Here is a 12504-nt window from a genome sequence, read left to right as displayed (position 1 = left end):
TGAGATTTCTTGACATCCCTGCGCTCACAAATGTAATCAAATTTTCCGATGTGTGAAATTCTAACCAATCAAACGACTAAAACCCTTTAAAACAGATATCAATATATTTTTTCTGTGAAGTCAGTCATTGGGTCCACAATGCCAAACTAGATATTTAACATCCACTTCGTATCTACAGTGTAATATCCACTTCCTTCTCAGACACCAAACAAAATTCTAATTTCAAACATTGGTTTAATACTCTTCATTATCAAACTTCTGACCTTTTTACTCTCGCTATCACACCCCCATAACCCAATATGGAAATATTCAAACTCACACATACAGATGGAACAAAATGTATTTCCTAAATTGTTTCTGCTTTGATTCAGCATGTAGGGGCCACCATTTGTAGTTTATGTGTTCACCAAGTCACACTATGTCTGGGAGGGAGAAGGGAAACAATCCTACCTAAACCATAGCCCTCAAATCTCCTCTTACCTCCCTCCCCTGATTTCCTCCCTCGCTCCACAGGGACACAGGCAGGCTCTGTTAACCTGTTTATGGCATCTGACCCCAATCAACAGTCGGACCCCCACTTCCGCTTCTCCCTCATGTCCTCCATTGTCATTGCCCCCCCCCCTCCCTGAACATTTTACAAAAACAAAAAAAAACATTACTGGAAGAACTGTGCAGATGCAAAGTTTGGTACCAGAGGTTTGGTAAAATCTCCCTTTTTATGTGACCACGTTTTTCAAAATAATTTGCTCCGAATTAAGATTCAAAAGGTGCAGAACTACAGTAAGTAAAGTGGATTTATACCCGGTAACAAATGCGGTAACGGAATTCCATCATGGGTCCCTGATCTGTACCACACAGAAATGCATAATTATGGATGCCATTCTCTTCATGGTGATGCATTCTAAATATGTACACAAAAAGGTAGAAATTTGCAATATCCTCCTTCGCATATTTGGGTATTATTCTACACACTGGCTATTATTTTAATGCCATCCGCTACCAAACAAATATGGTTGGTCCAGACCGGACAAAATCTTAACCAATCATAGAAGTCTCTGTTTCACAAGTTTGGACATCAAAGTACAGCTCAGTAGAATACAGTACAGTGTGGGACTGATTTCTTCATTCCGCTCCCGCTGCTTTTCCTTCCACGCCCGCCCACTCCCACTGATGTCTTGTCCGACTCCCACCTCCTCCCCAAGAACTGGTCCTGAACCCGACCACAGTCCCACAAAGTTATTTTAGGTGTATGAGGCAGCTTGATTAGCAGTCCTGGTCTTTAGTTTTGAACAGTTTGGGCTACAGATGAGCGGTTTTCTGCATTGTTGACGTGCAACCAGGGACACAAACCATGCTCCGTTTGTTTCTATAGCAGAGGCTATGCCCAAAGCCATACATAAAGAAATAAATTACTTCGGCTAAGCCTAATCAGACTTTCCTGTGCTAATTGTTTTCAAAGACAAAGTAAAATAATCCAAATGACTCGTGATGTGTGTGCCCCTCAAATGATACATTTGTAACAACCTGATCGCACTGGACCTGAAACAAGGGTACAGATGCAACCATGTGCCATTTAATGTATCTGACCGACACTAGTGCTCCCAAGTCAAAATTCCATGTGCATTCCACGTCTACAAATGAGTTTCTTTAAAAAAAAGGTTAATCAAGATTAGGAAAAGTTTCATGGCACACTTAAGAGTTACTCAAGGCACACCAGCGGGCAGTGGAAAACCGGTTAGGAACCACCGGCCCATCATACTTAGGAAGTTAATTTCCATGGAAAAACAACCATGTGATTCTCCGCCCATGCATATAGCCTACAGCAGGGCTTTCCAACCCCGTTCCTGGAGACCTACTGGAAGATAGGTTTTAGCTCCAACCCTAATCTAGCGCACCTGATCCTAATCAATAGCTGGTTGATAAACTGAATCAGGTTAGTTCCAACTGGGGTTAAATCCTACAGGAAGGTAGCTCTCCAGGAACAGGGTTGGAGAGGCCTGGCCTAGTTATTTAACTAAGAACATGCATGGGCACATTTGATCTTACACACCCAACACAAAAAAAGATGATGTAAGCAACTGAACATGAAGAATAATTATCCTATGAGAGTTTGTGAATAGTGCGACAGGTGCTTTAATACAATCGATTACACACAAAAAATGAAACAGAAAGACCAACCGTTCAAAATAATCTGCAGGACTAAAAAAATCTGATCATGCCAAAGTTGTCCGTCTGACCACCCGCTCCCAGCATGAAAGAAATGCTACCGAATGGCAATGCTCTCTGTAGGGACCCGCAGGTCCCGTGGGATTCAACGCTCTACAGTACAGCAGGGAACAGAACAGTAGAGGTCAGTTCAGTCAAGTAGAGTATAGTTCAGTAAAGTACATTAAAGTTCAGTACATTCGTGTACACAACTCTAGTGCACTCGTGTGCTGTACTGAACTCTACTATTCTTCCTTACTGTACAGTACTAAACTATACTTTTCTTGAATGTACTGTACCACACTGTGCACTACTGTACTGTCCAAACTTGTGAAACATAGACATATATGATTGGTTCAGATTTGGTCAGGTCCAAATTTTAACCAATCACGGACTTCTAGATTTGGGGCAAATTAAAACCAGCCTTAATTTATCAACCGTGCGTAAATGTCTTACTAGGTTCTGGCGTACGTGAAGATTCTAAGATTTTCGTGTGCCACAAATTGGGATTTATCAAACTGTCATATGCAACATACACACGTTTTCATTGATAAATCAGAACCATATTATATTTGCGCTCTTGTGAACGAGCGTTACAACTCCCCCTGAAAAATACAACCCCCCCCCCTGAATAATGCACCCCCCCATTCACCTTTTATGGTAAAGAAAATGCCCTCATTTGTTGTATGATTTGGAAATGTTTGAACTAGGCCATGTTACTTTCTAAAATAAAGCACAATGGCAAATTTGATTACATTTCTGTAGAGGTGTGGCCAGAATGTTTTAATATTTTAGTCACCTTTCCCAAACACACTGGCCACGCATTTTGCACGATTGATTGTTATTCAATTATTCAAACAATTTAAAAGTAAATGCTACAGCCCACACTATGCAAAATAACATTTTGTTTGTCAATAGATGATTTTGTTTCCATCTTCTGCCTTGGTATAGGCTATGTCACACTCGTATCTCACAGCAATACTGCAGCCGGCCCATACTGTCCCATAATGTACTTGTTGCTGTTGAAGTAACAGTTGTTGTGTTGAAGGGGTCAGAGTGCATTGCCTGCAAGGCCCCGACTGCTGATTGGTCAGTTCATTGGAGCCAGATCCTTTTAACCCCTGGGATCTTTATAGGTCAGTGGCTGGTATGCTGGGGTGGGGGAGGGGTATTTGAGTGAGATGGAGCCTTTCAGCCAGCCTGTTCGTCAGCTTTTTTTTACATGATTAAAGAGTGCAAGATATTTTGTGAATCTGTCTTAAAACATAATTGTATTTGTAGGGGTTGAAAAAACATGAAGGAAAAAAAAAGGTCTATCAAAGAATGTCATTTTGGCCATAAAAATACTGTCTTAAGTTACAGGAATGAAAAGGTTTTATACAATTTGATATGAGAGATTTTTGACACCTAAAGAACACTTGGGCCTTGTTACAGTTACATTTAACAGTTACATTTATACAGACAGATTGTTATGAGATATCTGCTCCCTTTTCTGTGCACATGTTGACAAGATGTTGGGGAATCACTGAAGTGGAATATTGACCCACTGAGCTAGCCTTATGACTCAAACTGAATTTTTCCACTGCTCTATGTTCGCTGCATACTTCAATTTGAGACTACCATCATTGAAGTAATTTGTGGTGATGTCAAAAGGAGGGGTATTGTACAAAACAAAGTAATCAGCGATTGGATCATCTCTAACCAGAGTATCAAAGCCAATGACAATTTTTCAAAATGACGCTTTATCCACGTGTGTTCTTGCTCTGGCCCAACCAATCGGTTTCTGGGACCAATCAGAATGGTTTGAATATTTTTGTGTTCTAGAAATCGCCAGGGAGGTACTCAAATCCAGACTCATTGCGGAGAAGAAACTAATGTCCATGGGTGTGGCGTAGCATTTGGCCGGAGCAAGGAGTTTGGGTAGCCAGGCAACCACTTAGCATTTCTGAATAGTCTCTTCATGTACAGCTCAATAAAGAAACAAGGCATTTTGTTATATTTCAATGTAATATTGGGATGTAAACTCCAACTTAAATACATTTAAATTTGTATTTGACATAGTATATGTGTCTTCAATTGAAGCCCATACTGTGTGAGATGTATACTTTTGAAAAGGTAAAGATTTGTTTAAGACCAAACACTGTGAACCTGTCTAAGCCCTCCGCAGAAACATGATAGAGTCCTATAAAAGGTGTTTAGTTCAGGGATAGTTCAGTCAAAATGTATATTTGGGTCTAATTATCCTGACATTGAGTTGTGTCTGAAGGCCCATGGTGACTCTACAATCATCTATTTATTACTTCTGCCACAGCCAGCATGGCCAAATTTCATGAATGTAAACAGCCAAACCGATGTTAACAATGCTGCACTGCAAGCTGAAAATTCCCCCCAAAAATATTGTTGTGGATTCTCATCACCATGGGCTTTCAGTTCAGACAACTCAAGGTAAATCTACCCAAATATAGATTTTGACTGAACTAAGGCCTCTCTCTTTAACCTTTTGATTTTTGAAAAAGATTTCTCTTCAATATATATAAAAAAAGTTAGCTTCCAAACGGTTCCAAAACCGTAGATCGCAAGCGAGGGGGATCAACATTTAGATAGAGCATTTGGGCAGCATCAGACCATTTCCCACACCCGGCATATAAGTAGCCTACATGGAATGACCCAATGCAATGCAACCAGAGTCATGATAAGGGCAAGATTGATGATATTGAGGTGTGTGAATTGGGTAGACTCAACCCTATCCTGAATTATAGTTAATCCCTCAACCAAAACTATGTATCAAAAATAAATACTTAAATATGCTCAACATGTTCTACAACAAATAAAATAAGGTTGTCTAGTAGTTGTTGGACTATTTACAAAGCCAATATCTAAATGCAGTGACAAATAGGTGTCATGGCCATTGGGGGGGGCACAAGCCCCCACACAGTTGTCATGTGTAAAAATATATATATTATATATAAAGGATAATAACATTTGTCTGTAATACTACTAGCCATAGTTTTTATCAAGTTGGCTTTAGCTAGCCCAGATAGGTTCCTAATCTCCCAACTTCATAACTAGCTACCAAGAAGCCATTTCAGGCTATCAATCAAGTTAGAGTAGGTAGCTTGGCTGACTTATCTTAGCTGGCATGTGTAAGGGACATCACGCTGCTTGCTTACCGAGTACCACTTCGGACCATACCTGGAGCGAGCTCAGATCCTCTGCCTTGCTAGCTAGCACAAGTAACCACTCTCCTGAAGAGTCTTACCAGTCAACGCCACATGAAAAGATAGCTGAAGCCTGAAGTGGGGATCCTTCAGGCTGAGGAGTAAGTTTCACACATCCCCATCAGCTACACATGCCTGTGCGGCAAGGTTGGTAGACTTCAGAAATGCAAGCAATAACTAAATGTACTGAATAAGACTTACATTCCTTACCCAGATGTTTGTCCCTAAATAGCAGGAAAAAGCAGTTCCTCCTCATGGACTTTGTGCCCTCTCAAATTTTGGGGGTACATGACGCCCCTGGGAGACAATACTTGAAAAATGGAATAAGTGAATTGTACTTAAAAAAAAAAAAAATTAAGTGTTAAACATTTTGATATTTCGGATGTGTACATGGGTGCGCATGTCCAAGTTATTTTGGAGTCGGCAGACAATAGGCTACGAGAACACTTGGAATACGTCGTCGACAATGTCTAACTGAAAACATACATGTAGAACTCGTTTAAAAATGTCTTACCGTTTTCCAACAGGCTCTTCTTTCGTATCCATATTCAAATCATAAACGTTAAATCTAACACTTCAGGTATTGTTTTATTCTATACTGACTGTTCTGTTCAACGCGAGAAAGATCTAACCACAACGCCTCGTACCGCCTGCCTTCCTCCTTTGCAGACATTATAGCCAATGAGAGGACAGATTCCCATATGAACAACAGGGCTGCGTTCAGTGCGAAAAAAAAGTACGGCAACGTTCAATTAAAGGGAAATGGTGCTGTTCTAAACGACCATTTGAAAAACTGAGAGGGTTTGGGGTTAGAGAACGCTCCGCTTTCCTTTAAATACGTACGTTATTGCTTCAAGCAACGGAGCAAACGTACCTCAAAGTCTGTTTAAGAACGTTTTGAGCTAACGTACCGTTCGGTACAAACGGTCACGCAACGTAGCAAACGTTCAATCGACCTGAAGGCACCCAAGCACAATTTTGATCTATTGGGCTCGTTTGATATTGTAAGGCTGAAGCAACCGACTAGAATAAATTCGAGTGAAGTCGGGTGAGGTGCATTTGCGACAGCCTAAGTCGGACACTAATGTGGTTTTCCAACAGCAAGGCTCAGATCAGCATGGCAGGGTCATTATTAATGAAAGTTTGTCTTTATAATGTCGAAATGAATACGCCTCCAACCCCCATAGCACACACTCACAAACTTAAATCAAATGTGTGCACATTGTACATTCAATTAGTGACGGTCTCAAATATCACATTCATTTGTATACATCTACTGTGTACATGAACGGCAGGGCAGCTAAATTGGTTCCTGTTTTAGTAACGTCTTTGATCACGTTCGTGTAGGTCAGACAAAAACATCCTAATGATTGGTTGAACTTGTTAAAGAGCAACTGCAGAAACTAACAGTTGACTGTAGTCAAAACGTCATGAAATCGGATCACATGATTTATGTAAAGTGCATGCAGTCGACATGTAGTTGCAAGTCAGGCAATGTGTGTCCCCATAATGCAACACACATTGGAAGCCGGCGACTGACAAAGGTGATCAGTTTGAGCACGCCCATGATCCTTCCTATGGATGCGTTTCGCAAAATAAATGTCAGTGTGTTGCGTTATAGGAAGAAAACAAATCTGACTTGCATCTACATGTACACTACGTGAACTTTGCAAAAACATGTGATCAAAGGTCATGCATTTTTTTTATGTAGTCACCTTCAAGTCACTGCAGTTGCTTGTCACCGACTGCACCATGCAGTTAGCCTACCAAGTGGGAGGCACTATTCATTATGTTTTTTTTGTTTGACCCACGCAAATGGGACCAAAGACCTGACTGAAACAGGGACCACCTTTACCACGACTCATATGTAGGCTATACAGTGGATATGTACAATTTAATGTGAAATTTCAAGGCTCTCAGTCTCACTAATTGATAGTACAATGTACACATATATATGTAAAGTTTGTGAGTGTGTGATATGGGCGTGGGATATTGTCACGAGAATTTTCAATCCCAATGATAATAACTGACAATCAATAGCTCTGACCAATCCCCGAGACCTGTAAAACCATGGGTTTAATAATAATTAGTCAGACTCATCTTATGCAAAAAGATAGTACAGTTTATTCACGAGAACGTTCTGAAGTCCATTATATATACAAAGACATTCATTTTATAGCTGCGTACATACTTCCACACAAACAGTAGATATCCCACGCACATACATACAAGTTCAAATCTTAAACTACGCCTTGCTCAGACAGTCTGTGTTTTTCCAATTATACAGATACATTGTTTAATCTGCAACATGTTTCATAATTTTCTGCAAGCCTAACAGTGTCTCCCCTCCAGGGGTGGAGACAGAATGTCCTGTAAGGAACACAGTAGTCCAGCTTGTCTGTTGATAGCTCCTCTTATCATTTGTTTCCCACTTGCACCCTGCTTACATACTAAAAAGGAACAAAAGGTCCTTGTTCTCATTCTGACTAAAACTACACACATCATCAGATTATAGTTTTATGATTCTAATAAATTTCATACAATTATACGGTTTCAGGGTGGAATATTCTAATCATTACCTTTAAAGCATATAATTCCCTTATCAGATATATGTTTATTTCGACATTACAAATAACCTGTATAGACAATGGCAACACTGTCATGCTGCCTAGGAGCCTTGCTGTAGGGAAATGGCTATAGGACACTCCTGACCTGCAAACCGATATTTAATTTCAGAATTTGTCAAAATTAGGTTAGGGTCTAAGTCCCAACCTGGCCCTAATTTGAAAGCTTTTGGAAGCGCGATCCAAGTAGGAAGATAAACACACTAGTACAGCCTTTCTTAAAGTATGGGTCGCGACGTGTCAGAGTATAATTATTTCATTCATTACTGGAACTGATTTGGCCAGGTTCAGCTGCGTTCTCTTTTCAATGCACTCTCTGCCTAGCAGCCGTGTCTCTGCTCAGTTCCGCAGCTGCGCGAGTGGGAGGGTGTGAAAGCCCGTTTTTTTCTGTAGTTTTATTGAAGATCACTCCGCGACCCACATGCTGCAGCTTTGTCAGACACTGAGTTGTCATTCTCACTCGCCATCATCAAATGGACTCAAACTAGCCTCATACAGTGATGAGTTCTTGGTTTCATACAAACTTTGAGAAATATCGAGGGGCGCCCACAATGTGTTTTGTGCGGGGAAGTGCTTAGTAATGAGTCTCTCAAAACGGACATATTAAAACGACACGCACTGACCAAACATCCACAGCATGACTGCAAACCCAGGGAGTTATTTCAGAACACCTGCAAAAGTGGTTATGAACAACATCAATTGCCCAAAGTGTAATTCGTTTATCCTGACTTAAATGATCATCAGAGGGCACCCGTGCTTTACTCCCATCATTCTCCTGATCCTTAAACCAGAGCTCATATGAGGCTGATGTTTCTGTAGATTTATTTTTATTCTATTAGATATAGGAAATATAGTTTAACCAAAACATTAGATTGTGATTCTAAAGACAGGGCAGGTTGGAGTCCTCTTATCCACCGAGAGAAGTATGTTCTGTGAAATACTGTTTCCTCAATCGGATCCCTCGTTTCTTTAGTTGCTGCAATTATGTTCCTATTTATCATTTGAGAAGCCTTTGCTGCCAAACGGGAGGTCGCATCAATTGAACTGACTTCAACAAACGTAGAGTGGCTGCACGGGAAGGTGCAAGGTGATAAGTAGGTGTTCACGGGTTCACGGGTGTGGGTGGGTTCAGAAACTAAAAAAATGAGGGGTTCATCAGGAGTTCTAATTCCATAACGTTAGCTAGCTACTTTAGTTCAGAATAATTAATGTAAACGTTAGAAAGCCGGGGTTGACCGTTGTATGACCTACAGTAGCTAGTAGTAACGTTATGTCCTAACTAGGCAGAACTAGGTTTGTATTATTTACTGAACGACATTCTGCCCCATACATTTTATATATCGTTTCCATAAAGCCAACATGGCTTTACTGTCATGAACCCAAGTTTCCAATCTAGAGAAGTTCTCACTTTTGTGAGAATGAACTAGTTAGCTTCGTTGACGTTAGTTAGCTAACTAACTACTGTAATTAAGGATGGTGAGCTGTCACGACGAACTGAATCTGGCTTCATTGTTAATTTGTTAATCTTTCATGGAAGATTCGTTATCCATAAAATGAAGTGGCCAGAGAACAAACCCATTTTCACATTTAATTTAAATATTATTTTGAAATTATCAGTAAATGTAAAAACAAAAAAGAAATAGGAAACATAAAAGTATTTAACAAATTGAAAATTAATATTGATATGTAATACCTTTGTCTGTTAGGTTTATGTACTCTTGTTTGTGTATTTCAGTTTTTTTGTATTTGTGTGTTCATAAACATTTTTAAAATCATTTAAAAAAAACGAACTGAATCTGGCAATGGAGGGCTTCCTATATAGCCTGCTGGAGCATGAAATGCCATGAACTCACAAGGGGGCATAACATTACATGTACAATACTATCCCATTTTGGAAACGTTACATGTATGCTCCCTTGTGGAGGGAAATTAATAGCTTAGATGGTAGTTATGCATGGGATTCAAATGCATAATGTTATTAAGGAAATTAATAGCTTAGATGGTAGTTATACATGGGATTCAAATGCATAATGTTATTAATACAGTGACTAAACTACCTCTTGTACGGCATGCCCTTCAGAATCCAAACACAGTATTGCCATGCAGCAAAGTGTTGCCTATAATCTTTCAAGTCTGCCTGATAAAATATTGAATAAAAGATAGCTTGAAATGTGATATTAGGCTTGTATGGCAGTACTTTGACTGTATGGCTAGTGCTTTCTCCAATATGTTATTCTATTTTGCATTGAATTGTACGTCAATGCCATTTATCTCTCAATATTTATTTAATAGAAATGCTTGTAAGACTATTCTTTGACACATTTTCCCTTCCTTTGAAATTGTTATAGGACAGAACATGGACCCAATGCAATTGCGATCAAGGAGAAGGTAAGGATTTTCTAGGACAGCTGCATTTTGAAGTGTGAATTTAACCTACATAACAGTCAATACAAACTGAAATCGATTCAAATGGTACACCAAAGTGTCTTTGGTGAGTTGGTTTTGGTAATTTCATGGGTATTCCTGGTAGGGACATGTGGTACCTTTGCTTAGCCTAACTGGACTCTGGCATGAAACCTGATTCTGTTGTTTGTTTTCAGAAATGCCGAAGTATCTGGATGGTCAGTGGAGGATGTCTGCCAGTGGCTTCAGCAAAATCAGTTGGCGGACTACACCTCTCCGTTCCAAAGTTTTACATTTAAATACATCAATTGCATGCAAGGTCCAACCAAAACCTGATTTCCGCTTTTAACCCAACTACCGTGTAGCTCTTGTTATGGGGGTGTTTTAACTGCCTTACTCAAGGACAGAACAACAGATTTTTTCACCTTGTCGGCTGGACAATTTGAATGCTTTAAATCCTAGGCTACCTGCCAGTCAAAATGCCTGCTTTGTATAACTGCCTAATATGGAACAAGCATTTTGTTTTTGCTCATAAAACAGATTTGCCACATTGGTCTGTATCACCAGAGTGAGCCAGGGTTCCTGTTAACATGTGGACTTGGAGGTTGCATGAAAACATGTAAATGCTTTGCGTCATATAGGACACATATATACAGAAAACACAATAATTTGCTGACATAGAGGCCTTATGGTTCTGTAATCCCTGTGCCTGACTACATTAAGGAAAATATGAACGACGATGACTCTGATATCGTGTGGGCACCTGCAACTAATGTTATTGTGTCCATGGACTTCAAAACTGAAGACTTGGTTAGATGCCTTAAGAGAAACCTCTTCCTTTTTATGTTGGAGATCAGAGAGAAGCATTGTGTTCCTGGGACTGTGCAGAGCAGTATAGTGGAGGATCTTCATTCTCTATTTGATTAATGAATGTCCCACTACAGCGATGCCTTGAAATTCCATCTTCAAAACATTCACATCAATATAGATGAGGACAATAACTTGTGTGAGCTTTTAAACCAGATAAAGGTTTTTGAAGAGTGATGCATGAGAAGTATCAACACAGAGTGGATACTGGAGCAATAATGCTGTAAAGAAATGGGAATGGTTAGACTGAGTGAGATACATCTGAGTGGTGAAGAACAGGACAGAGGCAGTTTTCAATACATCCCACTACCTTACCTTTTGAAGAAGGTGGCACAAAATGAAGATGTTTGGGCGAGCTTAAATAGAGAAGAAGAACATGCCAATGATAAAATCTTGAGTGATTTCACAGATGAGGGATTTTTCAAGAGCAATCCCTTGCTCACGCAAAAACAAACAATGTGGCCTCATTTTTATATAGATGAATTTGAGGTTGTCAATCCACTTAAATCAATAAAAGGAAAACAATATTTCAGCTGTGTACAGTTGAAGTCGGAAGTTTACATACACCTTAGTTTTCAACAATTCCTGACATTTAATCCTAGTAAAAATACCCTGTTTTAGGTCAGTTACGATCACCAATTTATTTTCAGAATGTGAAATGTTAGAATAATAGTTGAGAGAATGATTTATTTCAACTATTTCATCACATTCTCAGTGGGTCCGAAGTTTACATACACTCAATTAGTATTTGGTAGCATTGCTTTTAAATTGTTTAACTTGGGTCAAACGTTTCGGGTAGCCAACCACAAGCTTGCCACAATAAGTTGGGTGGATTTTGGCCCATTCCTCCTGACAGAGCTGGTGTAACTGAGTCAGGTTTGTAGGCCTCCTTGCTCGCATGCTCTTTTTAAGTTCTGCCCACACATTTTCTATGTGATTGAGGTCAGGGCTTTGTAATGGCCACTCCAATACCTTGACTTTGTTGTCCTTAAGCCATTTTGCCACAACTTTGGAAGTATGCTTGGAGTCATTGTCCATTTGGAAGACCCATATGCGACCAAGCTTTAACTTCCTGACTGATGTCTTGAGATGTTGCTTCAATATATCCACATAATTTTCCTACCTCATGATGCCATCTATTTTGTGAAGTGCACCAGTCCCTCCTGCAGCAAAGCACCCCCACAACA

General features: G+C 39.8%; 1 protein-coding gene and 1 long non-coding RNA gene across 2 annotated transcripts in view; one reads left to right on the top strand and one right to left on the bottom strand.

The window, feature by feature from the left end:
* LOC110507593 (hypoxia-inducible factor 1-alpha) overlaps window positions 1-6114 on the bottom strand; it is a 28791-nt gene extending 22677 nt beyond the window's left edge. Inside the window, exon 1 of the mRNA XM_036964854.2 lies at window positions 5938-6114. Coding sequence (XP_036820749.2) covers window positions 5938-5969 — 32 coding nt within the window. The 5' untranslated portion in view covers window positions 5970-6114. The remainder of the gene's footprint in view (window positions 1-5937) is intronic.
* Window positions 5384-11844, top strand: LOC110507594 (uncharacterized). The gene is made up of 3 exons (XR_002471149.3): window positions 5384-5524; window positions 10396-10435; window positions 10648-11844. It is a non-coding gene; the product is annotated as an uncharacterized LOC110507594 (long non-coding RNA).
* Window positions 11845-12504: the final 660 nt, after the last annotated feature.

The sequence above is a fragment of the Oncorhynchus mykiss genome, chromosome 27, assembly GCF_057628025.1.
Source record: "Oncorhynchus mykiss isolate SJ-2025 chromosome 27, ASM5762802v1, whole genome shotgun sequence".
Lineage (NCBI taxonomy): Eukaryota > Metazoa > Chordata > Actinopteri > Salmoniformes > Salmonidae > Oncorhynchus > Oncorhynchus mykiss.
The sequence above is the reverse complement of the archived record's forward strand: the minus strand, read 5'-3'. Positions and strand labels throughout refer to the sequence as shown.